Source organism: Colletotrichum chrysophilum (assembly GCF_026319265.1).
Source record: "Colletotrichum chrysophilum strain AFK26 chromosome Unknown scaffold_20, whole genome shotgun sequence".
Taxonomy (NCBI): Eukaryota; Fungi; Ascomycota; class Sordariomycetes; order Glomerellales; family Glomerellaceae; genus Colletotrichum; species Colletotrichum chrysophilum.
In genome coordinates, this window is record NW_026517307.1 from 158,739 (window position 1) to 184,961 (window position 26,223).

At 55.6% G+C, this 26,223-nt stretch overlaps 5 protein-coding genes across 5 annotated transcripts; 3 read left to right on the forward strand and 2 right to left on the reverse strand.

Annotated features, from left to right (window-relative positions):
* Window positions 1–5,744: 5,744 nt before the first annotated feature.
* Window positions 5,745–8,578, reverse strand: COL26b_003558 (uncharacterized protein; the record flags this gene model as incomplete). Its single annotated transcript, XM_053176453.1, has 3 exons — window positions 5,745–5,837; window positions 5,893–8,487; window positions 8,543–8,578. The coding sequence occupies 3 exons, from the start codon at window positions 8,576–8,578 to the stop codon at window positions 5,745–5,747; spliced, it is 2,724 nt and encodes a 907-aa protein (XP_053039540.1).
* A 1,784-nt stretch (window positions 8,579–10,362) lies between these two features.
* COL26b_003559 (uncharacterized protein) lies at window positions 10,363–11,223 on the reverse strand (the record flags this gene model as incomplete). The annotated part of the gene is made up of 2 exons (XM_053176454.1): window positions 10,363–10,908; window positions 10,969–11,223. The coding sequence occupies 2 exons, from the start codon at window positions 11,221–11,223 to the stop codon at window positions 10,363–10,365; spliced, it is 801 nt and encodes a 266-aa protein (XP_053039541.1).
* A 967-nt stretch (window positions 11,224–12,190) lies between these two features.
* Window positions 12,191–13,377, forward strand: COL26b_003560 (uncharacterized protein; the record flags this gene model as incomplete). The annotated part of the gene is made up of 3 exons (XM_053176455.1): window positions 12,191–12,412; window positions 12,469–12,728; window positions 12,780–13,377. 3 exons carry the CDS (start codon window positions 12,191–12,193, stop codon window positions 13,375–13,377), a joined length of 1,080 nt encoding a protein of 359 aa, XP_053039542.1.
* Window positions 13,378–22,077: 8,700 nt separating this feature from the next.
* Window positions 22,078–23,949, forward strand: COL26b_003561 (uncharacterized protein; the record flags this gene model as incomplete). Its single annotated transcript, XM_053176456.1, has 2 exons — window positions 22,078–22,528; window positions 22,583–23,949. 2 exons carry the CDS (start codon window positions 22,078–22,080, stop codon window positions 23,947–23,949), a joined length of 1,818 nt encoding a protein of 605 aa, XP_053039543.1.
* A 797-nt stretch (window positions 23,950–24,746) lies between these two features.
* Window positions 24,747–25,876, forward strand: COL26b_003562 (uncharacterized protein; the record flags this gene model as incomplete). Its single annotated transcript, XM_053176457.1, has 2 exons — window positions 24,747–24,766; window positions 24,832–25,876. The coding sequence occupies 2 exons, from the start codon at window positions 24,747–24,749 to the stop codon at window positions 25,874–25,876; spliced, it is 1,065 nt and encodes a 354-aa protein (XP_053039544.1).
* Between the last annotated feature and the right edge of the window lie 347 nt (window positions 25,877–26,223).

Consider the following 26,223-nt stretch of genomic DNA (forward strand, 5'->3'; position numbering starts at 1 on the left):
AAAGACGCCTCGGCCACGGCGAACCCTCCATCCCTCCATCCCTTCTGCCTCGTTTTGCCATGTGGTTGATGGAGCACACCAAGGGTCCGCAGACCGGGAACCGCGGCTGTCCAGGGACGAGGGTCATCCTCGCACCACTGCTGCTGAGAACGAGGCTGCACAGCTCACACCACCAATTCACGTCTGCGGCCTGCCCTCCCAGTTTCAACGGTCCGACATTTACCTGCCCACCATCAAGTTGTCAACCGGTGTCCGAAGTTCTCGAGTACGGAGCCCACGCAGCACAGTCTCTCGATTCGATCGAACGCCGGTGATGGTCCTGTCGCACCCACCTTTGACATGGCCGTCTGCCGAGCCACTGCGGGAATCCAGCCGTACTTGGTTACTGTCACGGAGGTGAGGTCAGCTTCAAACTCTGGATCCAACTTTCTTTCCTGCCCTCCCTCCACGCCGAGTAACAGAAATAGACAAAAGAAGATCAAATCTTCTCAGCTTCCCCCCTTTGGTGGTGATGGACTACGCAACGACAACATCCATTACCCGGTCGGCAAACATCATGGGAACCGCAACGCGACGCAACGGCGAATGCTTCGTTTCGGCAGCCTGTCGCTGTAAGTGTGATACAGATGCTACCGACCGCTTGCCTGCATGCTTTTTCTAAGCAAGCAAGGCATTGATAGACCGTCCTTCACCTGACTGTCGCTTGCCGCCTCACCGAGATTGGGTCACTGTGAAGGTTTAAGCACAGCCTAGCCAGACAAACCCGGCCCAAAGCTTGAGGGTTGCCTTTGACTGAGCTGCCCCCAATCAACCCAAGAGAGATTGACAGAGTCGCCGACGAGGATGCTTGGCAGATCCCATCGTCCCAACTACGACATTAGTGCAACGTTATTGGCCCTTTTTTTCGCCGGGCCTTCTGGATTCTTCCTAGGCGAGAGTTGCATTTCAACAAGGCCCTTGCTAGGGGAGCGAGGGGTACAGAACAGCTCGAGTGCGGCTGCTACCTGTTACATGGTACCTCGTTTTCTCCTCTGCGCTGTAGTACAACGCGCGTCGCTCGTCCGAGACGGCACTTTTCAACGTTTACATCCATCACGGCAGGCCTAGTGTTTTTGGCAACACCACCTGCAAACCGTTGGCCGGTTTGTCGTGTCATGCATCGAGTGCGACAGCCATGATGGCGCTCATTAACTTCATTGACCATCGCGCGCCCGACAAGTTCTGCTTCATGTCTTCGCACGCTAAGCTTCAGAGGTTCAGACAAGTGCACCGCGTGGCCGTTGTCCAACCGGTGCTCTAGTGACAATATAGAGGGATGGATCGAGCCCATGACTCGGTCCGCTCCCAGAGCACGCACACGACATGCCCCGACCACTGCATTTTCCACGGCCTTCGGGCACCTTGTCCGGCGCTTCAGACGATCAGCAAGCATATCGCCTCTGCCGTATTACTCCTAAGGCGGGCGTGTCGGTGCAGAGGCAACATCACTGCCATGCTGCAACCCGTCCACCGAATGCAGCTTGCAGCCCGTCAGGAGACTTTTCTCAGTACCGTACGCAGTAGTATTCTTGCATCGCAGCGCATCCCACCCAAACCAACCAAACACCAAAGTCGGTCTGCACCGGGTGGCCTCCCCTCCCCTGCTCAACCTCCCACTTCCGATGCCGGGACTTGGTGCAAGTGGAATCCCAAGTCGATAAAGAGACCAAGCTAGCAACGCAGCACGCTGTGGCAACAGCTGATTGATGGCAGCCAGCTCAGGTTAACCGCACCGCACCGCACCGCAACGCCCCCCAGTGTCGGTACGGTTTGGATTGATCGTCGTTGATGCGTCGTTGGACCACGTCCCGGCACGATTTGTGTGTGCCCAGAAGACGACGCTGCGTCGGCAACCTGTTTGGGGTCCTGAGAAGCAGATGGCTGTGACAAGTCAGATGCACACAAGCACACCCACACCACACAAAGCTCGTACACGTCGCTGACTCTGTCGCCATGCCTCTTGTCGCATCCTTGGCCGGTGGGAAGGGTTAGGGAAGGGCCTTTGCTGGACAACGTCCGGACCGTGCCCACACAGAGCAAATAGGCCTTTCCCGAAGTGCGCCTGTCTTCCGTGCCCGGTCGACGTCTGTCTCGTCTCTTATTTTTCATTGCTGAACGGCCCTGCTGCCATCAGTGCCACACTGCCACGCCCCCCTTTGCCCACTTGCCAGAGCCCCAACCTTCCAGCATCAACCGTTTCAAATCACATCACTGCGGGATCTGGGCCGAGCTGTGGCACCTCCTCTTTTACCCGTCTTTTCCGTGTCTTCTAGAAGGCCCAAACCCCTGAGAAAGAAGCCCTTACGCTGTTCTCGAGCCAGCATCGGGGACTCCGCCCTTGAGGTCACCATGTGGGTGGGCAAGCATGGGTCCTTGGAGTCCAATCTTTTTTTAATGTCGTTCAGTTGCATCTGCTCTGCCTCAGCTTCAGCTTTTTTGGCGAAGCCCTACAGTCAACGGATACGCTCGCCACCAATGCGTGTTCAAAGCGACGCAGCATTTGATGGTCTTGGCCCTCCTCATCCAGGCCCCGTCTCCATTGAATCCACCAAAACGTGTGGATATGACTCTGCAGCTTTGCCATCAAGGCCTCCATGCCAGCCATGACCTCAGCTCAATTCTTCAGCATCGACTCTCGCTTGCCGACAGCGAGTTTCACCAGGGTTCGTCCTCAGAAGCTTGCAAGGGCTTTTGTGACTAATGAGAAGGGAGATCTCCTCAAAAGATGCCATAGGGATGCGGTTTGAGGGCGGTGAGCAGCCAGGTGTTCACGCCCCAGCCCAGACGCGCTGCTGCGTTGACGTTCCATACGCAACCTACATATGGTTGTCTTGCTGTAAAAGGCCGCCAAACTGCATGAATACCTCACCTGCCGTGATCACCGCCATTTGGGTCGTTCCTTTTCCAACTTACCGCCCCTCCCCCATCGTGCATCAGACTTTCTCTGTCCACGTTGTCATTGCCACCGCCTGCTTGCCTGCCTGCCACGCCTCCATCTTCAAAAGGATGCCCCTACAAATCTGGCAAGTCTCCATCGTGACACGTACGCCATCAGGAACACGCTACAAGCTCATTGTCTTTGAAAGACTTCGCAGCCAACCCGCCCCCCTGGTCGTGCGCTACTCGAGTCTCGGCTCCAATCAAAGATTGTCAGCCGTCCGGTTTGGGCCAGTGGCTCCGCCGCCCTACAGACAATGAAGATCGGCAGCACCATTGCCTCCCCACCAAATTTCGATGCCAAAGCGGCGTGGAAACAGAGTCGCAAAAACTCATTTGCCAAAGGGCAACAAGGCACTGACGGTGCCTGATTCGGGGAGCGCGGTCAAAGAGACAAAGACGAGGCAAGGGTCTTCTTCTCACTTCCTCTCCCCCATGCGTTGGACCATTCGGTGCCAACACCAGCCCCGGCACTTCCACCGGCACCACCACCCCAACCATCCTCCCAAATGACCCGTGGGACCTTGCCTCGCCTTGCCGTATCGTCATCTTCGCGAAGATGGGCGTTCCCGAGGAATCCAGACCTTTCGGCGGATTCGCAGATCCCATGAACCACGCACACCAAGGCTGCTTTTCCTCATGTTCACGGTTCGTCCCCCCCTCTCCTCCCTCTCTCACCCCCGGCTCCTTTGGGTAATTACCTGCCCTGCCATTTGGGGGCCGCCCTAAGCCCAACATTGTGTCATGCCTTATACGGCCTATGCCAGGATTCGAACATCACATCCAATCTGGCAGGCCGAAGATCATGCTCGTTGTCGATCTCGAGCTTCATTGAGCAGCGATTTGCCGCCCTGTTCCCTTTGTTGAGGGTCTTGCGTCTTGGGGATCAGTCAGGTGACCATCAAGAATGTCGCAACGGAGACGGGTCCGGTCATATGCGGCAGGCGGAATTGAGGGCGCGCGAATCTATCTCATGTGCTCGACACGTTTTTTCTTTACCCTTTCTCTCTGGTCCCATTGCGGATTGGCTTCCGGCGGAGCGGGCGGTGGCCGCGGCGCGCCCATCTCGCCTCCACCTTTTCGCCGTGGGATGACGATATCACATCCAATCTTGGGAGGGGCGAAATGATTACAGATGCGTGATCGTCTTTCTGGCATGCTCACGCGGGTCCGGGACGATGGCTTTCGTGTTGAGGGCGGGGAGAGAGAGCGCGCGTGTGTCCCCGGCATGTGCTCTTCTGTTGAGAGTTCCGAAATGGGTGATTGCAGCTCGATGATGATATGCCTCGTGAAATTTTTGGATGAGTTTTGCTAGTCGGGCAGTATCATTTAGCTATCCGGGCAGTGTCTATACATACGTGTGCAATCCGTAGCTTGTTTCTAAAGCGACTATTATATTTCTCGCCTTCGTTATCGTTATTATCTATTATCGTCATTTATTATTATAATAGTCGTCGTCGTCGTCGTCGTCGTCGTTACTATCGTTGTTATTATTATCGTCGTTATCCTTATTACTACTCCTATCGTTCTCTCTATAATCACGGATTATAGGGGGACACTGCCCGACTAGCAAAACTCTTTTGGATTTGTGAAGCTTCCTGCTGTTCCCACTTTGAGTGCTTCATGTCGTATTCTACGATTTGTATTGAATTGGTGCCCTGTAGATCCTGCTCAAGGCTGAAAATATCCTCTCTCCCTATACGAGAAGCACTTATTCCTGCGGCAATAGGGGGTCTGGCACTGACGTATCTGACTGACCATGCAGGCATCTTGGTCGTGAGTCTTGCAAGGAGTGTGTGTGTGTGTGTGTGTGTGTGTGTGTGTGTGAGAGAGAGAGAGAGAGAGAGAGAGAGAGAGAGAGAGAGAGTCCTTGTAGATATCCAATCTGCTTCAACCCATATTTCATAGCCATGAGTACGGCCAAGGCTGAGTGAGGGTAGTGAAACATCGTCAGACTCCTACTCTGGACTCGGGTAGACAGACACAATGAAGCTGAGGCATGTCTGCTGGACCCAGCAGCCCAAAGCGGTATTTGCATAACTAGCTGGAGGGACCTGGCTGACTTGTATCACGATCCTGCCGGGTTCCCGGGGCTTACGCGGGATCGGCCATGTTCGTGTTAGTGTGAGTAAGCTTGATGAATCCGAAAAGACCATGTCCAGCATTAGCAGCAATGCAACTATGGAGTAATCCTTTTCAGATTCATCGGATCATAACCTCAACATCGACGGAACCAGTGCAGCAGCCCGCTGAAACACATCATTTCGACACGTGAGGGGCACAATCGTTAGTAGGTCAAATATTTCTGGTGATGGTATTCATTCAACCTCTTAGTTGGGGTGTTTCTCTCCTAGTCAAACTCCTGTCATCTCCATTCTCTGTCGTATGGTATCCAAACTACTACACCAAGCTTCTGTACAAAACATAAAATGGGACCAACAGCAACGGCATCCAACAGTACAAGCCGGAAGGCGTGGTATCCAACGTAAACAAGAAGGTAATATCTCTTCCCCTTTTCTCCTTTTTTCTATAATCCCGCTATGCAAAATAAACAGCGACGCCGGCTGGAGAAAGAAGAAGGCCAGCAAACTCGTGTGGTAGACTGGCAAACGTAAACCGGTCATCGTCTCCCCGTGTCTAGTGGTACATGTGTAGCAATAATTGATATTGATGTTGGAGAACTCCGCGTAAATGAAAATGAAGGCGTAAGTGTGATATGGCGTGGGAGAACGTGGACGCCGCTTGTATTATTGTCATGATATGGTCGATTATCTCGGGCTCAGGGGTGACCGCCCGGGGCCCTGGGACTTTTTGAGCTTCGACAGCTCTTCCTCGAGTCGTCTCCTCTTGCCTTGCTCCTCCTGTGATGCTGATTAGTATGCTGGTGATAATTGCAAGAATACGTTTCTGACTCACCCTGAGGTCCTCCTGGAACTTCTTTCTCTCCTCTCTCATTGTAGCTCGGAACTGTTCGCTGAGCATAGTGGCTCCAGCACCACGAGCACCGGGGCTTGGCACCACCTTGAGCCGCTCCGCATCGAGCTCTTCCTGCAGCTTCGACATCTTGGTCCTCGAGTTGAGAACCTCGGCGTCGAGTTGATCCTTGAGAGAAGCCACCTCGCCCTCGAGGCTGGACTTTGTGGCCAGCGCATCGTCAAGTTTGGTTTCAACGTCGAACTTCTCCTTCTCGGCATTGATCGTCTCAGCCGTGATGTTCTCGAGTTCCTTAAGAGTGGAGCTCAGTTCCTCCTTAAGTTTGTCGACCTCTGACTTGAGCTGCTCGACCTCGGCGGTGCTCTTAATAGCCGCGGCCTGCGTCGCTCTCTCCTTACGAGAGCCGTACGCGCCGTCAAGCTCAGCTTGCGCAATGGTCAACTCAGTCTTCAGCTCGACAATCATCATGTTGAACCGGTCGAGCTCCTCCTCCTTCTCCTTGACTTCCTTGCTCTTGGCCTCGGCTTCTTGCTGCTTCTCCACAGCTGCCTTCTCTGCCGCCGCCAACTTGGTCTTGAGCAGAGAGACTTCCTCGTTTGCCTTTGAAAGCTTGCCGTCAGTCTCCTGGACGTTATTGTTGATGCCCGACAGCTTTGTCTCCGCCTCTCTGACGCTTGCCTCGAGCGCAGCAATTTTGGCATCGCGCTCCTTGATTTCGTTCTGGGTCCTCGCGGAGCTAGATTCGTTGGCCATGCGTGTGACATTCGCAGTCTCAGCCTCCTTCTCTGCCTTGGCAAGCTTCGCCTGAGCCTCTGTAACTTCCGCCTCGGATTGCTCCAACAGTGACCGAAGCTGGTCGAGCTGGTCTTGCTTAATGGTCAGCTCGAGGGTTCTCTCTTCATCCGCCCGCGCCTGGGCTGCGCGGAGCTGGTCGAGCTGATCCTGTTTGGCCTTCAACTCAGTGTCCTTCTGAGATTCTGTCTTGTTGCCCAACTCTCGTTGCTGCTTGATCTGGCGCTTGAGGACTGACTTTTGTTCCTTCAGGCTGGTGGCTTGGCTGTACAACCATTGCACCTTGGTCGAGAAGGCCGACAAAGAATAAGGCTCGTTTGTATCGATATTCTCGTCCTCTGACATGTCGGCGTCCTCTCCCATTCCTTGCTCCAGTCGCGTGCGGCGGCGGTCTGCCTTTTGCTTCTGGATGCTGGCGAAGCCGGACTGGATAATATCCCACAAGCCCATGAGGACTGCCTCTGTCTGTTCGTCGTCCTGTTTCTTGACCGCTGTTTTGCTGGCGGTCTTCTTCATCTCTTCCTCAACAAGGATCAACGCATCTCGCAGGTAGTCGAACTGCGCATCTAGGCCTGCGTTGGGGACCTCAGGGAACTCAGGGTCAACCACGACTAGAACGTCACGCAACTTCTGGTTTAGATCTTCGATGCGTCCCTCGGCTCGAGTAAGAGCAATGGAAGACGCCGCGGCTGCAGACTCCGCATCCTTGAGACCGTCTGACGACTGTCCTTGCAGTTGCTGTTCCTCCCTGACCACCATGAGACCCTGCTCTAGATATTCGAACTGGCTTCCGAGTGCGACCCCAGGCTGAGCTGGCGCAGGCGGCTCGCGGAAGCCGCTGTTCTTGGCAGGATTAAAGTTTACAATTACCTCTCGCAAAGAGTTGTTGAAAGTTATAAGTTTTTGCTCCGTATCCGTGACAGATTGTAGTCGCTGTGTATTCTCCTTTTGCAAAGAGTCGATTTCAGCGTTCAAGGCATCAGCCTGTGCCCGAAGTTGTGCGTTCTCGTCTTGCAGCCTGCTGACCGCGTCGGCTTGCGCGCGGAGTTGGGCATTTTCCTCCTTGAGTCTGTCCGCCTCCTCTCGCAGCTGCTTGTCTTCAACTCCAGGCGCCTTGGATGGGATATTCAGTGGCGTGACCTTGGGTTTTCCGCGAGAGGGAGAACCGTCGAGGCCCAAGTCTTGAAACAGGCCATTTTCATCGAAGAAGGAGTCATCCCCGGGGACCTCCATGCTGTTGCGACCGTTGGTGTACGTATACAGGCTCTCAGGGCTTCCCGGGATTCCGTTCATGATTTGCGCCGGCAGCTGATTTACGGGTTTCTTGGAAGCCTTGTGTGTCAACTGAAGGATACCAGCGGTATGCTCCAATAGACTTCGTTGCGACTCAATCAGACGTTGCTCGAGGTTCCGCAGTTCGTTTGACAACTCTTCGCATCGCTTCTCACTAGCCTGCCGTTCAGCCTCGGCCTCTCGCATGGATTCGCCCATACTATTGCGGTTGCTGCCGATCAAACTCCTCCTCTTGCCAGCGTCGGGCTGCGAATAGAGCCTGGCCATGGAAATCGCGGCATCTCGGTATTTCGTCTGGATGGCGAGGTTTGTGCGTGTTTGCTCCGTGCGCAATGTCAGGGACTGCACCTGTTTCTTCAGACTATCCACCTCTTCTTGCGACAATATCCTGAACTGTTTACTGTCGGTCAATGCCGTCTCGGTCAAAAGATGGACTTGGATAGGGTCCTTGAGGTCGACGAGGGCGGAACTCGGGGGTAGCTTTGTGTTCATCTACGATTTGTTAGAGGATGGCGCGCGGCCGGCAATACAGATAGGGCAGACTGACTGGATTGACACGCAGTGGCGCCGCAGAGTTGTCCATCATGTCTCTCCTGTATTCATCCCCACCGCGGCCAGGCGCCCGGGGCGGCGAGGGCCTCCCCGGGGAATACCCGTTCATTATTTGTGATCGACTGTAGCAAGAGAGTGACTCGTCAAAGCATTATATTAGGGTGAAAATCGTTGAACCGTAGAATTGTTTACGAGGAAGTCGTCGTCGTCGTCGTAGTCGCGGCCGTAGGGAGCATGTTCTTCTCTGGTGGACGAGGTGGAGTCGGTTGAGGGTATCTGAACGGACAGACTTCGAACAACAGAGCAAGCAATGAAAGCTCAGACAAACAATCGCACAGCGTCTTCCGTTTGGGAAGGTAGGAAGGAGCAGAGGAGGACAAAGGGTGGCTGGTGGCTGGCGCGTGGGATTGTGCCGGAGCCCCTTGGTGGGAAGGGAGCAAGGGGGTGTTTTTTACTGTATCGAGCGAGGTGCGAGTCGCAGCCGGAGGGACGTGGATGGCAAGAGGGTCGGTCGTGACACCAGAGCAACCGCTTCGTAATCGCTATCGGCGCGGAGACGGGAGGATGATGAAAAAAGCCTTTCCCTGGGGAGGCAGAGACATCCTTTTCTTCCCAGTCAAATGCAAATGCAAGGTGGATCAGCAGAAAAGAGTTGTAGTGCCAGCAGCGAGATGTGGTGGCCGAGGGCGTGAGTTTGCCGTCCCAAAAATTGAGTTGGGTGACCTGTCGCAGCGGGTGGCAGTCTGGCAGACACTTGACACTACCTAACCTCACTGTACCTATTCGTACACACGTACCAAAGGTACCTACCTACCTACCTACACTGAGGTGCAGCCAGAGGACCCCGCCCCCTTGCAGGCCGCCCGTTTGCTGGCGATGCTTCGCAGCTCCCACTCTCGGGGAGGCACTTGCGCTAAGCTTATTTAGGTTCGTCCCTTGCCCCGTTCCTTTCGTTCATCGTTTTCTTTGGGCAGCTGCCGCCCTTCTATTGGCAGACAGGTGGCCGTTAGCTTTACGGCACGTAGAGCAGACGCTAAGCAACAAGTCAAGAACGTGTACTGCGTAAAGGTCACTGGGCCGTATTTTTAGTTTTCTTCTTGGATTGCCTTCCCGCCTTATCCATCCGCGTATCTCTGGAAAAATTGTGTCTCGTCGGCCACAACATCCTGAATCCTCGTGGAAGCTGAGGTGATACTTCCTTCGGTGACTGAGAGCCGTCATCGCTGTTGCAGCTTGCATAAAATCAGTCTGCATCTGTAATCTGGGGCTCAAATCACCGTAATTTCGGGCTCCTGACGACCGGGATCTTTGAGCCGGGATCACGCCGAGCTATGCCAATTCTGACAGCCACCCGAACCTGTTTAGGCGACGTGCTAACCGTCATCCCAAAAACGGTTCTCGGCCTTACCAGGGCCCTCAATAATATCGATAGACCGAGCAGATCAATGGATTTTCTTTAATGATGAGCCAGGCATGCTGCTGAAAATACCCGACCGACGCATGAGTAGTTGAGAGCCTTGCTTACATCTTCATCCTCAAGTCCTTCCCAGCAATTAGGCCATTCAGAGCCCATCCATATAATCGGTACAAACCACAATGCATATGAATGCAAGGTTGAAGTTGATCTGCTACTAAGTAACTGTCCTGTCAGTCACTGAGTCTAATATCAACGCATCAGTGAGCTCCTCAGGCCTGTCCTGGTAGGCTGTATCACTACGGCTGACGTCGTAGAGCCGTGACGAACAGTGGTTCGATAGTAACGACAAGAAACATTTATTCCTCTTGGAGTATGCCTGGTTTTTGACTTTTGTTTGTTCAGTCCTCCCGACCATCCTGGCCGGCTGGTCTCCTACGCCCCGCATCCGTATCAATGCCTTGAGCTCCCGAAGCGGTTGCAGTTGACCCTTCACTCTCTAGCCTGCGCTGAAGTCCCTCGAATTCATTTCGCCTCCTCTGGCTCCTGACGCCAACCATCCAGCCGGGAAGACGCCACTTGGTCATCGCGCCTGGCAGAAAGTCGTTCCTCCAGGAGTATCCGACAACCCATCCAACAAGTGCACCAAGCAGAGAGCCAGGCCATTGGAAGAGTGCGAGCTGGATGGCGAGTGCGTAGCGATACGACTTGTCGGAGAAGGTGAGCCCAACGAACTGGTCATTGGTCGGCGGGGCAGCGGATGCCGCAACGCGATATCGGTAAATATGAGGGATCACGGCGTGGTATTGCGCGAGGATCGCAAATATGATCGGGGTCGGCCCCGCAGGCATGTAGTTGAATAAGCCTGCAGTCAATGGCCGTAGCACTAGGGACAGAAATACTGGCGGAATCATGGCAGTGAAGAGTGACGACACGAGAATGAAAGACTGCGACGGCGATAGTCAGCATCACGAGACCTCACGTACTTGGGATTCGGAGTAACTCACGGCGTACTTCCTCGAACCCCACATCTGCTCAATTACCCTCAAGTGGTAGAGAGTCATGGAGGCGAACAGCACCTCGCTGGAGTTGGTGCAGCATAGCTGATATGTCAGCAGCCGCCAGAGCTGATGGTATCGCCAGAGATGGGTGTCGACAATGATGTAGAAGTAGTGCTTGACGTCAAACAGGCTAGCCGCGATGGAGCCTGAGACCAAGCCCAGGACAAGAGTGCGCGTGACAGGCGCATTCGTGAAGGACATGTTGTCGAGGTGCTATCGCATCGTAGCTCGACTTGTTGTCTGGATCACTCTCGATCGGCAGGGCAGAGCAGAGGGGCAGGGAGAGGCACGTAGGTGGTAGGTAGCTCAGGTAGTGGGCGATCCCTGGCGATGGGAAGCTCTGTTCTGCTAAATGCGACTCCCTTGCAGCGCAGTCTCGGGCAGGATATTCCGATACGTGTTGCCTCTTCAGATTGAGTGATTCGACGCGGGTTGAGTGGCCGACGACGTCGTGGATGAATCGAGCAGGCCGTACGGCCAATGTTGCCAGGTGGTTTTTTGGGCCACTGTCAAATCCACTCGAAGGTCGACGCATGCGGCAGCGCCTGCACAATGACCTTCAAGCCGACTGACAGTGGGTGAGTGGGTTTGGGGAATGACCCAGCCTCGGGTCCACGTTCCAGCGCCACAGTAATGTTAGGTAAGGCAAGCCTCATCGGCAAGGGCAACGTCCCCCGGTTCAAACCATGGATGACACCGCATGCAACAGCGAGGCTGGAGGGCTGATGGTCGGGAAGGGTGTGGCTTGTTCACCCGCATCACCCGCTAACACGGGGCATGTGTACAGTCTCATTGGCCCACCGCTTTTCTGCCAACTTGTGATGCTCCTGCTTCCCTTCGGCATCCCTGTCGCGACGTATTTCTGTGAGGCGCAGAGCTCTGGGCACACGCCGCCGCCGCCGCTACTTCCAGACTCCAAGCTTCCGGTGGCCGAATGCTGAGATCAAGCGGGTACTTTTCCAAGTTGCCAACAGAGTTGACGCGCCATCACGCAGTGGCTCAACCTGTTCTCGTGCTTTCTCTTCTCTGTACTTGTGGTTGACATACTTGTCTTTTCCTCCTCACCAAATTTGTAACTTGTTCAAGTCGGTTTATTCCTGTCTACAACTGCACAACTAGCCAGCTTTCCCTCCGCCAGAGGTCGCGCCAAAATCCAAGTCTGCAAACCATGTCAGAAATCTTTCTGAACCACATCAGCCGATGGCTGTTGAGCTCCCCGCCCGCGGAGTGGGCGATCAATCAACTGCGCGAACTGCTCATCGGAGCGTTAAAGCAAGGGCCAATTCCCCAACATGTCGCTTTCGAAATGGACGGCAACAGGCGGTATGCCCGAGGCAAGCGTATGGAGACGATAGAGGGCCACCACCACGGTTTTGAAGCCCTTGCACGGGTGCGCATCACTTCAAGCCATTCCTACCAAAATTATGACTGACCGTCGGAGTGCAGGTCCTCGAAATTTGCTACAAGTGCGGCGTCCGAGTCGTGACAGTTTACGCCTTCAGCATCGAAAACTTCAACCGCCCGCAATACGAGGTCGATGGGCTGATGCAGCTGGCCAAGGTGAAACTTGAGCAGTTGACACAGCATGGGGATCTGCTGGATCGATATGGTGCGGCGGTTCGGGTGCTCGGTCAGAGGGATCTCATCCGCAAGGACGTTCTCGACGTGGTCGACCGTGCTGTGGATATGACCAAGTACAATAAGCGGTAAGAAATGCGCAACCTCGGACGCAAGGAGTATTGAGCTGACCTCGATAGCAACGTCTTGAACATCTGCTTCCCGTATACTTCAAGGGAAGAAATGGCGACAGCGATGCGCTCCACGGTGGAAGAGTATATGATGCCCCCGGGCCCCAAGTACACGCCGTTCCCTGCGGCGCGCATTTCGCAAAAGATCATGTCGAAGCAGCTAGACCGACGCGAGCCTCTTCCAACCATTCGCGACACATCCCCGGCACCTTCATCCCGGTCAGACGGCGATGATGGCGCATCATCGTCAACGACCCTGCCTCCAGACTCGCCGTCGCCACCAAATCAACGTCCCGGTTCCTCTGGCGGAATGCGCCTGAAGAACCCGGAGACCATCACAGCCGAAACGTTGAACAACCACATGTACACTGCTGGTAACCCCCCGTTGGATATCTTCGTTCGGACTAGTGGCGTAGAGAGGCTCAGCGACTTCATGCTCTGGCAGTGCCACCAGGACACTCACATCTTCTTCCTCAAGTGTCTGTGGCCCGATTTCGATCTGCAGCACTTCCTCCCTGTCCTTCTAGAATGGCAATGGAGGCAAAAAACGATCGAGAGAGACGAGAGGCCTAGACAGATCGCCGCTAATGCGCGGAAGCTCGCCTAAGCCCGTGACGTCGAATCTGTAACGAGTGGGCTGCTTTCTGATCGATGGAGTGAGCAGGCGTTCTATATCTCATAATGGTCCCTGATTAGGGAAAGCAACGACCTAGGATTCCTCCGGCCTAGGTCGCGTCAACAGCAGGAGGAACGGCGGGACTGATACCAGCATGGCAGTGATTGTAAACCGCATTGATATCCACAAGATTCATTTGTCGATTGAAGAATAAAGTAGATTATTTCAAGGTTGGTGTGTTTAAATATTTGGACTTTCGAATTCCAGACAAAGAAATAGTTCCCCAGCTTGGAATGGAACGTATGTTGGCTGCCAAAACGCATCCATCTTGTGAGCCTTATCAAGGTGTGGCGCACCGCGATAAGAAGACGAGGGATGACGACAATCAATGTGGCTTTTCGCATTTGCGAAATCAGATGGTAGGTCAGCGGGTGGCTGGAGGTGGGAGAAAACCAGGTCTGGCCTGGGCAGTTGTCAGCGGTCCAGGGGCCTTGAGGTCCAGTTGCTACCTAGGAGAGAGCTACGGGGGCCTCAGGCTGAAATGGCTCGCTAAGTGACGGATGGGGTCCCTCAGCCAATCCTCCGCCCGCGGCAGAGCAGATCCCCAAAAAGACGTGGATGATGGAACATCCCGAGGCGTCGCTCTTGATTTTCCTCGCGCACTCCCCTCACACACCGATGCTGTTCAGCACCTCCCGAGCCTTCATTACGACCAGAATGCTCTAGATTGCTATACTCACACGTTATAATCACCTATATTTTGATTTTTGCACGGCGAGACCACTCTAGATCCCCCCTGCCCAGCGCGGCACTTCGTCCCGAGAACTCGTCGCTGCGACCACATCGCTCTCCCGCCCACGACCTCGTACGTTCCGCGCGCCTTGCCGACCGAAGTCGCGATGAAGTCGGCCAAAACATCCGCGGCGGATACGCCGTCCAGCAGGCGGTCCCAGCCTGTTCGACAGACTCGCACCAACCCCCCGCGCGTCTCTTCTGGCCTGCGAGGATCCGGCGGCGGTCGGGACTCGCTCACCGGTGGTTCCTCTTCTGACCAGCCCATCGACATCTTTCCCGCCATTACATACTTCTCCGATGCCATTGCCGCCTTTCCCAAAGAGATGGTCCGACACTTTACTCTACTCAAGGAGGTCGATGCCAAAATCGTTGCTCCCGAAGATGCCCTCTTCCAGCTTGTCGACGCTGCAATGAGCGCGCCAGCTCCGCAGCCCCGACCGGTTAACGACGCATCTAGCAGTGTCGCGCCAGCTTCTGCTCCGATGAGCGCCCAGAACAGCTCCAGCGGAGCCCCTCTCGGAGCCATTGCCCCTCTTCCTGCCCCCTCAACCGACGGCTCCTACGCGACGTCCATATACGATCCAAGCAACCTGCCACGACGACAGCTCTTCCGACAGACTGCTATCAAGATTCAGGAGATGTTGGGTTCACTGGAAGAGAAGAACCACGTCATTTCGACCGCGAATGACGCTCTTCAAAAGCAGCTTGCCCGTATTGACGACGTCTGGCCCCACGTCGAGAGCGAATTCAGTGACGAGGCAAAATGGGGAAGCAATACACACTGGGCATACCCTGAGAACCGAGCCGTCAGCAAGGCTGCACATGCTGAGCGCTCACGGCGCGAGGGCGCTGCCGCTATTTCCGCCGCTGCTCAGCAGCTCGCAGAGGAAGCAGCTGCCAGAAGCGACGCGCGGAAGCAGGCGGTGCAGGCAAAGAAAAACCAAAAGACGCAGCACCAAGAGACTGATGGCGACGATGCCGAGGCTCGACCCAAGCCCGAGGCCGGCAAGAAGGGTCACGGAGGAAGCAAAGCACGCAAAGCGGCCGAGACCGCCGCCAATGTAGGCCTAGGCATCTCCACAAATGGAACAACAAACGGGTCGGCGCCGCAGCCCAAGAGACGCAAGGTCGAGAAGACGCCCAGTGGAAACAATGTACCCAGCGCGATGAGCACCGTGTTTGGAAACAACGTCTCCAAGGCGAAGACGACAAGTCCCAGAGAGACACCAGCTCCGGAGGGGCAGGGCCCGAAGAAGCGAAAGGCCCTACCTTCTGGTACCGGCCAGGCAAAGAAGAGGTATGTTTCGCTGAAAAGAAGCCTCGGTCCAATTCGATGACATGTTTGCTGACGTATGGTGATCTACAGCAAGAACGGTATTGCGGCCATGTCCCCGTCCGTCACGTCCTCTCCAGTTCTCAGCACTTTCCCCGAACCACCGCTGCCTCAAGGCTCTCCTGCTCCGACCGTCACTCCAGTGCCCCCGGCGCCTAAAGTGCCGACCGTTTCCCGAGCCAAGCAGAGCACTACACAAGCGGCGGTAGAGGGCGGGAAGCAATCTCGGCCGCCTTCGTCTGCGTCGACTAAGCCGAACGGAGACCCGCCAGCGACGCCCGAGGTCGCGCCTGTGACAGCGACGCCCAAGCCTACGGTCGAACCGCAGCCTGCACCTAAAGAGCCATCCGCACCTCCTGTGCCGGAGATCACGAAGAAGGAGCCTGAGACAACCGAGACGGCCATCAAGCCAAGCATACCAGTAGCGAAGCAGAAAAAGGAAACGCCCAAGCCGGAGGAGCCACAGACCCCGATTGAGCCTCCGCCAGTACCACAGACAGTCACCGCTGCAACAGTGACAAAGAGCGGGCGTGCCAGTAAGCCGTCAACACCTGCAATGGCTACATTCCAGGAGGCGGCACGGCCCAAGTCGGCTCGCAACACCGACAGCACCACAAACAAGCGAAAGAAGAGCAGTTCAGCGGCGGCAACCAAGGCTGCCCCCAAACCAGCAGATGAGGCTGAAGATAGCGAGGATGCCGAGGATGCAGAGATCAGAGCCAAGCGCAGCTACGACTATACGGAAGACGAGCCTACGTACTGCTACTGCACTAGCGTCAGCTACGGTGAGATGGTTGCTTGCGACGCAGATAACTGCGAGAGGGAATGGTTTCACCTCAACTGTGTTGGTCTCAAGGTAGCACCAAAGGGAAGCTGTAAGTGTACAAAAAAAATGTATATGTGGGCAAAGCTAACAGTCGACGCAGCAAAATGGTACTGTGAGGAGTGCGTTCAGAAGCTGGCAAAGCAAGGCAAGAAGTTGTCCCACAAGTACAACCTGCTCCCCAACGCCATGAATATTCGCAAGCAGCGGGGTCCGCAGTACTGAATGACTTTTTCAATACGACTCGCCGTGCGGCTTGCACGGCTCAACGGCAAGTAGGGATATGATGATGAGTACAAAGTGGTATTTTCAGCGTGGAACGTTCCACATTTCTACACGGCGTTGGTTTGATTTGGCGTGTAGGTCGGTCGGCACGTTCGTGTTTGGCCGACCTCTAGATACCTTTTACCTAACGAGCATTTGGATCGCGGGGTAAATCAACATGGAGCAAGGTACATGAGCTAGTTGCCCTCAGGAATGGAGTACAGCACATACTGCCGGGACGGCAAAGCAGGAGGGGGCGTATCACATCTTGGGACGGCTCACCTGGTGGCGATCTGGCCCGTGGCGCGAAGGGTCTTTCTGTGAAGACGAGTTGGAGGATGAAAGCGTGTGCGTGTGCCTGGCCGCTGCAATGTCTATCGGGGCCCCCCGAATCGGGATAGAAGAGAAATCTAATTCGGAGCTAGAGATCAATGGAAATGCTCAAGAGGAGATGTTTCCACCCAATGGAAATCTTGCAGTGCTGTGGTGCTCGCCTCAACGGTTCGGACGGGTTTGTCCTTTATGCCGGCCACGTTCCCCGGTGCTTTGGCCCGGCGAGTTTCAGCAGTGGGATTCCGCGGAAGCTGCAGCAATTACCGCGTCGGGGTTCTGTTCGACCCAAGGTGCCTGTGGGATAAAGAGGAGTGCAGAGCAGGTCCAAAGGTCACGAGGCATGCACTGGCGGTGAAGGTAGGGGGAAAAGGGGTAAAGAGAGAGACTCGGACACAGGTGATCTAGGTGTGAGGTGGGGAGTAAAACACGGAAACGTTTACGTGGTCCAGATCCGGGGTGAGAGAGGGACGTGGGCAGAGGAGGTTTGGATATCCATGAGTGTCGGTGTTCTTTACGCGGTGAGGGGCTCCTCAGAGGTACACGAATACCTCAGAGGCTGCAAGGAGTACAAAATAACCCTGGACGAGCAATGCAGGCCTTGTCGTTTTGGGCCGGGGTAGGAATTTCTGGGGTAAGAGTTGAAAAGGGAAAGTGAGTTGCTGGGGTCTTGTCACTCGCCCCTTTTTTTCTGGTGAGTGTGGTTGAGCCGCCACTGCGCTTGCGGGGGGGGAGACTTGCCTGAAATAGAGACAGGGCAAAAGGCAACTTGAGTGGTGGGCAGGCAAGTGATGGCGATATGAGTGAAGCCGACGTAAGGTACTTTGCCATCCGTCAGGGTGTGTGATCGAGAAACGACTTCAGGTTAGTGCAAAGCCGGCTGTTGAGGGGAAAACCTGGGGAAGCTTTTGGCGACGCTGAGTGGTTGACTGGCTCGGCTTGGTGTTGCTGGGGTTGTTTGATATCTGGTCACTGGCATGTTGAACGAGTTATGCGCTACACAAGTGTTTGAGGGAGCTAGCATGACTTGACACTCTGTGGTCAAAGGCAGAAGCTGGCCATTTGGTGTTGCCCCTTGCCTTCGTTTGCGGTTGTTGCTTGCTGGTTTGTCTCCGGAGATGCTGGTCGGCAAATGTGTGCGCGTGACTTTGAGATACAAGAGGGGCGCAAAGTGGTAGGAGTGTTATTAGTAGCTGCAAGGTACCATGAGTGGTGGACATGGCGCAATGGCGTTGGGAGATGGGGACATTTGGTGACACACTTTGCAACTAATGACTAACTATTAGCAACACGTTTGTTGATGCTGTGGTCTTATTAGTCTACCGCGTGACGGGTTTGACGGAACTCTCTCTCAAGTGTTGCGGGGACAGGGAACAAGAGCCACGGTGGATGAGAAACGTAGGTAGCTGAAGAGCGATGGGCAGAGTTATGGTATGTTGGTTTCAGCAGAGAGGACCATGCCGACGGGTAACTAACTGCCTCCATGACCCCAAAAACACCAGACGAAAGGCGAGAAAAGTCCGCCAAGCTCATAGTGACTGCAGAATGGCCAGAACATTGCCCATTCTTCAGCTTTGCAACTGTACAAATGTGTTGCGCGCTAGCCGGACAGGGTACCGGGGAGATGGCACAAGGCGGCTGGCTTCGGTCCATCAGATTTTTTACGCAGATTTTTTTTCTCGCTTTCCCTGCTTGGGCTCTCTGCGTCAAAAGGTGGATAATCTGGGGCAGACACCACACACCACGCGGCTAACACACAAAGTTCCTCCTAGCCCGCCAACCGGAGATCCGCTAGGATGCCACGGGTGCTAGGATCTTCCCGTTCATTCGCATCTTTTTTAACCAGATTGTAGTGTACGCTCAGAGCCGGAGGAAGGTCGTCGATCTTCCAGGCTGCGTTTGCGAGGTGACTGTCACGATGGGTCCAGCCAGGGGCCGCATGCATAGTACGAGAGAGAGGTACCTCAAGTATCGACGATAAACCCTGGCATGGGGCATCTCTCTCATCCGGTTGTCGAGCATGGCGGTCCCCGTGCTCCGGGAACACCTTCCAGCAATTTCTAAATCCTGTGTGGCCCCGTCTGAGTAGGCCTCTTAGCTCGTACCGTTACGTGCGCCTCGTCTCTTGCTTCTTCCTTTTCCTTTTTTGACGAGCCTTCGCCGCACAGCCCGAGGGCCGCATCGTTCGGCAATGGGCAAATGGGGCGGGCAAAAAGGTCAGATGACTGAGGTGACTGGCTCGAGCGTGACTTGACTGCAATATCTGGCGGGGGAGCCGTATTCCGCCCCGGCGGTAGCGGTCTGCAACGTGGTAACTGCGGTAAGGTAAAGCCAAGCAAATTGGCAGTTGGGCATTGGCCGACGGCCCCTTGCCCTGCGCTGATGCAAATTTCCCCGACCTTTCGACTCTGCAGACGACATTTCGCCATCATCGTCACAAAGTCTGGAGGCTTTTGTCCTTGGCTGGCGGCTGGCTAGCCCCGTATTGGCAGACGGAGTCCGACGACCGGAACGGACGTCTCGGGCATTGGTATGGAGCGACATCGCAGCTTGGGGTTAGTTACTCATGGCGGGCTCGGTGTTTGAGGGGCAATGAGTTGAATTGAATTGCAAAGCCGGGCGCCGAGCCGAGGAGATGCCAATGTCCACGGGAGTGGTTCCGAGTCAATGATTCCATGATCCATCTCATCCGCCCGATCGTCTGTCGTCCGACTTGCTTTCGTAAGGGAGCGTCCCGCATATTGCCAGCGTTTCAATTCCTTTATGCAGCTGGAGCAGAGGTTGAAATTAACTGCCAGAGACTGAGTGAGTGCAACGCTGCGAGAGCGAGACTCTTGTATTCGATGTAACTCTGATGAGGTACAAAAAGCAAGGTACACTTCCTTTTCTTGTATTAGGTAAGTTGGGACGCTGTCTTTGAGCAACGTGACTCGGCGGTCGAGAGGTCTCGGTGCCATGCTGAAAAGTTTTCCCAGTTTCCATTAGTCGTAGCTTGTTACCATTACGTTTGCAAACCTCCTTTTCCTCGCCTCATCTGATCACTTCGCAAGCCAAGCTTTCCAACGCAAACCTGTCCACGTCTCCAGGTCTCCAGCTCAGCTCAGCGCACCCAATGGCCCCGACCCTCTCGCATTTTTTTCTCTCTCGTCTTGCTGACCCTCCTTATGACGGGGCAGATTTTTTTTCTCTTTCCTTTCCCCATCTTCCCAAGTGGAATTGGATCGTCCTATCAAGAAACAAATCCTTCCCTTCCCTCATATGAGCCCTCAACTTCTCAATCCCTCTCCCTTGGATCTGGGTCTGGGTCCGGGCCCTTCGCGCCGCTAGTCGCCCCGTCCGGTTCGAAGAGCAAACCGCACCGACCGACGAGCTGCGCGGGCACCATTGCCATGCCTTACCGTTTCCGTTCCTGGCCTGGCTGCTGCCCACGGCCACGGCTCCCGTCGTCTTGACCAGACAAACACTGACCAGAGAGTGACTAACCGCCTTCACCATACACACCCTTCGTCAACTGTTGTCCACGTGAGGCATGCTTCCTATAATTCGGGATGATTATGACTACACACAGTCAAACAACGGCCTGTCCGGAACAAGACAGACGTTGGCCACATAACCTGAGATCCCCGGAAGATGGACATTCCTTGACACATCTCGCGCAGCCGTTTAACGGACTGGAAACGCGAGCAATGATATTATGCTCTGATTGCTTTCAATGGCCGACTGGCTCGACGCAACACACCCATGACATTCTCATTACCAAATACCCGTCCAATCGTTGGCGACCAGGCTGCTTCGTGTCGCCAGCCCTTACCTCTAGAGGTTCTGTCGCCATCCATCTCTGCCTCTTGTCAGTGTCTCGTCCCTGTACCGTACCCGACCTGGATGGATGTCGTCGTCGTCGTCGCCGTCCGTGAGCACGAAGCATGTCACCTGGGGACCTGGCGTACCGCCGTACCGCGCCGTGTCATGTACGGACAAGGCTCCGCCTCCATCTGGATGAAGCTCTGGATGCTCATGTGACGGGCAAGTCTCCATTCCTCTGTTTTCATTACCCAATTTTTGGCCAAGAGCAACCCTTTGCCTCTTCGACTTGCTATATTAATCTGCGGGCCGCTCACACACACACACACTCACACCCGGTTACAAACGCCAGTACCAGCCACTCCTCCGCATGACGAGACGCCCATAAGCTGCACTCCCAGTCAGTCGCGATCGATCCGTTGGACGAGTTCCATCTCTTGCCCCTGCTCCGTCGCCTTGAAAGCCAGCCAACCTCTCACCACATCACCTCAGCGATTGCGAAAAAGACGTCTTTCCTTGTGTCACGCACCACTCACGACTGCATCCATCCCCAGTCTGCGATCCTTTCCTGTTGTTGTTGCTGCCGCCGCTGCTCCTCCTTACATCCCCAGGGCCCTCCCCCAACAAGGGTCCAATCTCGTCTCCCCCCAAGAATCTTGGATTGCGCCGCGTCTCTATTCGTACTCCAGACTTGTCACTTGGCTTCAGTGTTACACTTCAGAACGTTGAGGTTGGACCACCTGAACACGCCAAACCACCATCTTCCCCGCATCGCGGCAGCTTCCTCTTACCTAAAAGTCCCGGTCTTTGACTAATAGAAAAGCCCTTGAGGCTTGCTCTATCGACGGTCCCGGGCCCCCGGCCTTGTGCTTTTGCAGCAAAGTCGGTAACCTCGAGTTACTTGCGTTTTGCGCTTGCAGGGCAGCACGACTACTTTAAACGGGGTAGCTGGTTTGGTTTTTTTTTTCTTCACACCCCAAGACCCCAGCTTGACAGCGACAGGCACGCGCGCGACAGACAACCCAGCAAGCGAGCGTGTGTGCGTTGGAGTGGTTCGTGTGGTTTTTTGCTGGTGGTGTGTCGTGCAACAATTGAAACAACAAGCGCAGCGACCCGGACGGACCTTCAAGGTCAAAGTAAACTTCCTGCAGCCATGGCTACTCCGCGACCTTCTGCTCTACCTCTCCCTCTACCTCTCCTGCCTGTACCCCATTCGCAGACCTCGTCGTCCCAGACTCCGGACCAGGACCACACCCCCCCAGGCCCTTCTCCGACAGGCCACAGTCACGGTCTCGGCCACGACCACAACGGCTCTCCGTCTCTCCAGGCCCAGACCAAATACAAAATGGACAACCCGGAGCCGCACCGACCTGATACCCCAGAAAAGAACGGCAGGTCCTCTTTCTCATCCATCCGCGAGAACGACTCCGACTTGGCGCAGACTTTCACCTCCTCGAAGGTCTCTTCCTACGCACAGAAAGCAAACGACGCCGTTGTCTTTGACTCTTCCTCCAACTCTCCTTCCCCTTTGGCCTCCCCGTCCCTAGACATGGGTGAAGTCCAGTTCCTTCCTCCTGTCACCCACCCCAACAGCAGACTCCATGGCGGCTGGTATCCTGCCAACAGCTTCAAGGGCTGGAAGCAGATCGATGTCAAGGGCAAGACAGCCAGCCGGAGCTTCAGCGACCTCCAGGCACTGCGCATGTCCTGGAGCACTCCTCCAGCTTCCCCCAAGGTCAAGGACAAGCATGTTGGCGGCCGCGCACCCATGGAGAGGCTTCCTCTCGAGATCTTAGGTGAGTCGAACCAGGTGTTCTTGGACCACCAGGGACAACACTAATGCTTCATAGGATCCATCATCGAGCTCCTAGTCCTCGATATCCCCCCGCCATATGGCACCGCGCGCCGCAACGTCGATCTCATGGCGCTTCTTATGACCTCCAGGACACTCCACGCCGCCACGCTCAACACCCTCTACAAGCACATCACCATCCCACACTCGAGAATCTTCCGCAAGTTCTTGTCCAACATCACAATGTACCCTGCGCTGGGCACCATTGTACGGCGCATGGACTTCAGCCACTTCAACAATGCGACCCTGTTCGAGTCTGCTAGCGAGCGCAAGACCACCAGGAACCTGACGGCCGAGACACTGGTGCAATCACTGGAATTGACGCCTCATCTACAGGAGTTCCTCGCCATGGAGCACATTGACGACGATCTCGACGCGGACGTGTTGCGGAAGCTCTTCTTTGGCATGCCCAGGCTGCAGGCTCTTGACTTTGCCGGATGCACCTCGCCGGCTTTCAAGAACTCATTCACATCACTGGTAGCCATGGACTGGCCCGACATGCTGTCTGTCACGCGACTATCATTCCACAAGTGCTTGACACTCCCCTCTACCCTCTTCGAGAAAATCCTCCCGCGCCTAACCAACATCACGCACCTGGACCTTGCCCAGACCAAGATCTCAGACCGCGCGCTGCAGTCCATTCCGGTCACGGCCAAGATCACCCACTTGAACATTGCCAAGTGCACTCTGCTCACAGCACCTGCCGTTATTGACTTCCTTGCCAACCACCCGGCGGTCAAGAACCTGGTCTACCTCAGCGTGGCCACCGATGCTCGGAGCCACCAACTCTTGGATGTGGAGGATGTAACACAGCTCATCCCGGTGCTGCCCAAGACCCTCAGGTCCTTGAGCCTGAAGGGCAGTCGCATGGACGATATCCACATTGACCTGCTGCGACCGCTGACCAAGTACCTCGAGGAACTGGCCGTCGGGCGCAACATGGACGTCAATGCCGCCGGTAAGCTTCTTGAGCCGGCGGACCCCGAGAAGGAGGAGGAGCCCCACACGCTGCGCTACCTCGACCTTTCGGACCTCTGGGGCAGCGAGCTCGACCTCGTCGACCTCTTCTCGACTCGGAACTCGTTGCTTCGCCCGAGCTCGGCGCCGCTAGAGGTGGTGGAGGTCTCGGAGCAATCGTTCAAGAGCTTGTCCCGGAACAGAGTCCTCGAGCGTATCGGCTGGTCCCTGCAGGAGATCGGAAGCCGATGCTGGATGGTGCGACTCCAGGACCACCGCAAGGATAGCGATCGCGGCTATCGATGGTGGAAGATGGGCGCCGACAACTGGGGCATGCGCAAGATCCCGGTCGCGCGCGCCGAAGTCGGGGGCATGTACGGGTCCTTCATGTTTGGACGCAAGCTATGAATGCATGTGAACGGCATTCGACGCACGACGACAAAATATCAACCAAAAAAGCGACTCATGGGCATTTTCAGACTTTAGCCATTGTTTTTCGATGCATTTTTCTCATTGGCATATTTATCATCGGGCGGAGTTGGGATATCAAAACAAAAAAGTTTGTTGTTTTTCTACTTCATTTACGACGGGGGCGAAGGATCCGCGGAGCTGTAGGCGGAAAAGATCGAGTGAAGGACATCAGATGAACAGAAAAAAGCATAGCGAGCAAGCAGCTACGACGAATGACTGGCTTGATGTACAATACAGAGAACGAGTGGCATAATCCCTAATCTTTATGCTCAACAACCAACTTGGCCTTTGACTAAACGTGCCAATTTTGCCGGGTTCGTCTGCTGTAGTAGTAGCGCTGACATTGCTGATGGCGGGCTTTGTAACGTCGTCGTGCCCAATCGACCAGAGCTCTGGGCGTACCTGCAGGGGATACATCATCGTGCCGTCACCCGGGGCCGCCAAAGCCAGCTAATCCCTGCCCCGGACAAAGCTCCTAACTTCTGTCGCCTGGAGTATCTCACCCTTAGGTAAGCCATGCATGGTTTCTTGGCGGAAACTAAACCCATCTTACCCGTGTCCTTGGAACACGGGCAGCCTTACGCCTTGACCCCTCCAACTTTCCAAAGAAGACAGTTCTCTCAGCCTTCTCGAGCTTCTATACCGCTGCGAGACTCTAGGCGATTCTGCGTCTCTGTATTTTCGGTACAGTTTGTAGAGGGCAAGACACGCCAGCCGTGTCATAACCGCCCATCATGGCCTTTGGCTGGGCCGAGTAAGCTACCCTGTCCACTTCAACGTGCATCACCACCAACAACTACTAACACTCTGCGACTTCAGACTGCGCTCCCTCCTCCTCGTCTTCGGCCCAATCCTCCTCCCAAAGGCAATCTCAGCCTACCGCTCCATCCGCACCGCCTCGCAACACCGCGCCGAGCCGGTTCCCCCACCCCCTCACGTCGCCCGCGCCCTCGGCGTGCTGACCGTCCTCGTCCTCTTCTACCTCGCAAAGACGCTCCCGCCCTTCGCGCCCGAAAACGTCTTCGCCCTCACCCAGTCCCGCCTGCAGATCCCCGTCGACGTCCTCTTCACCCGCCTCGCCTCGCTTCGTCCCGATGGCCTCCTCACCCAGGCGGACGAGCGCCTGCGCGCCCGCTTCGTCAACCTCGAGTCTCGCCTGCTGTACCTCTACCTCGGCCCCGCCGCGCTCGCCGACTGCCCCTTCTGCAAGTCCGACGAGCCCAAGAGCTACTTCTACTACGCCCTGCCCGCCATCGTGCTCCTCCACCTGCTGAACCTGGTCGTCATCGCGGTGGTCACGTCCGGCACCATCACGGGGCGCGACGGCGCGCGCTGGCGCAGCTACGCGACCATGGCCGCCGCCGCCCTCTGCATCGCCGACCTGAGCCTGGTGAACCAGTACGACTACTCGGCCAACGCCTCCGCCCTGCGCCTGCCCGAGATCGACTTCTTCTACTGGAAGGCCCGCGCCCTGCGCTACGTCGCCCTCGCGCTGCTCGACGTCGGCCTCGGCGGCCTGCTGTTTCTCTCCAGCACCCGCCGCGCCTTCCTGCAGCCGCCCTCCGAGGCGGAGCGCGTCGAGGCGAGCAACCGCCTACTGAACAGCGTCCGGAGCAAGATGAACGCCCTCGGCATCGTCAAGAACACCACGCTGAGGGACGAGGAGCTGAGAACCAGGAGCCAGGCGTACTGGCTGCACGAGGTGCGGCTCGTCAGGGAGGTGATGGAGGAGCGGGAGGTCATCGAGGGGGTGAACAATGCTCTCGAGAACCGTATCAACATCCAGACCATCACTGCCGATGCCGAGAACTATGCCAACAGCGTGTTTTCGCCTCTGGAACAGGGCCAAGAGCAGGCGCAGTAGGCTTGCCGTAGACTAGAGACATAGACAGTGTTAAGACGCAGGACAAATGTGTCCTTTTCCCCCCACTAATGCAGACACGTTATGAATGCTTGTGCAGTCCAGAAGAGAAACATGTTATTTTTAATACGCCTCTAGGGCCGGTAATGCGCAAAGTGTTCCCGTTGCCTCCTCTCCTATTGGATCGGACCATTCTCATCGCCACAACCCCCCGGCTTTGCCCTCCCGTCTTCGTGAACCAAGTCCTCTCCCCCCCTTTCCCCCTGAACAACGACAATGCTACATGCCCGCTCATCTGAATGCCTGCCCTCCCACGCGAGCGCTAACAACGCCGGTTTTTTTTCTTTATA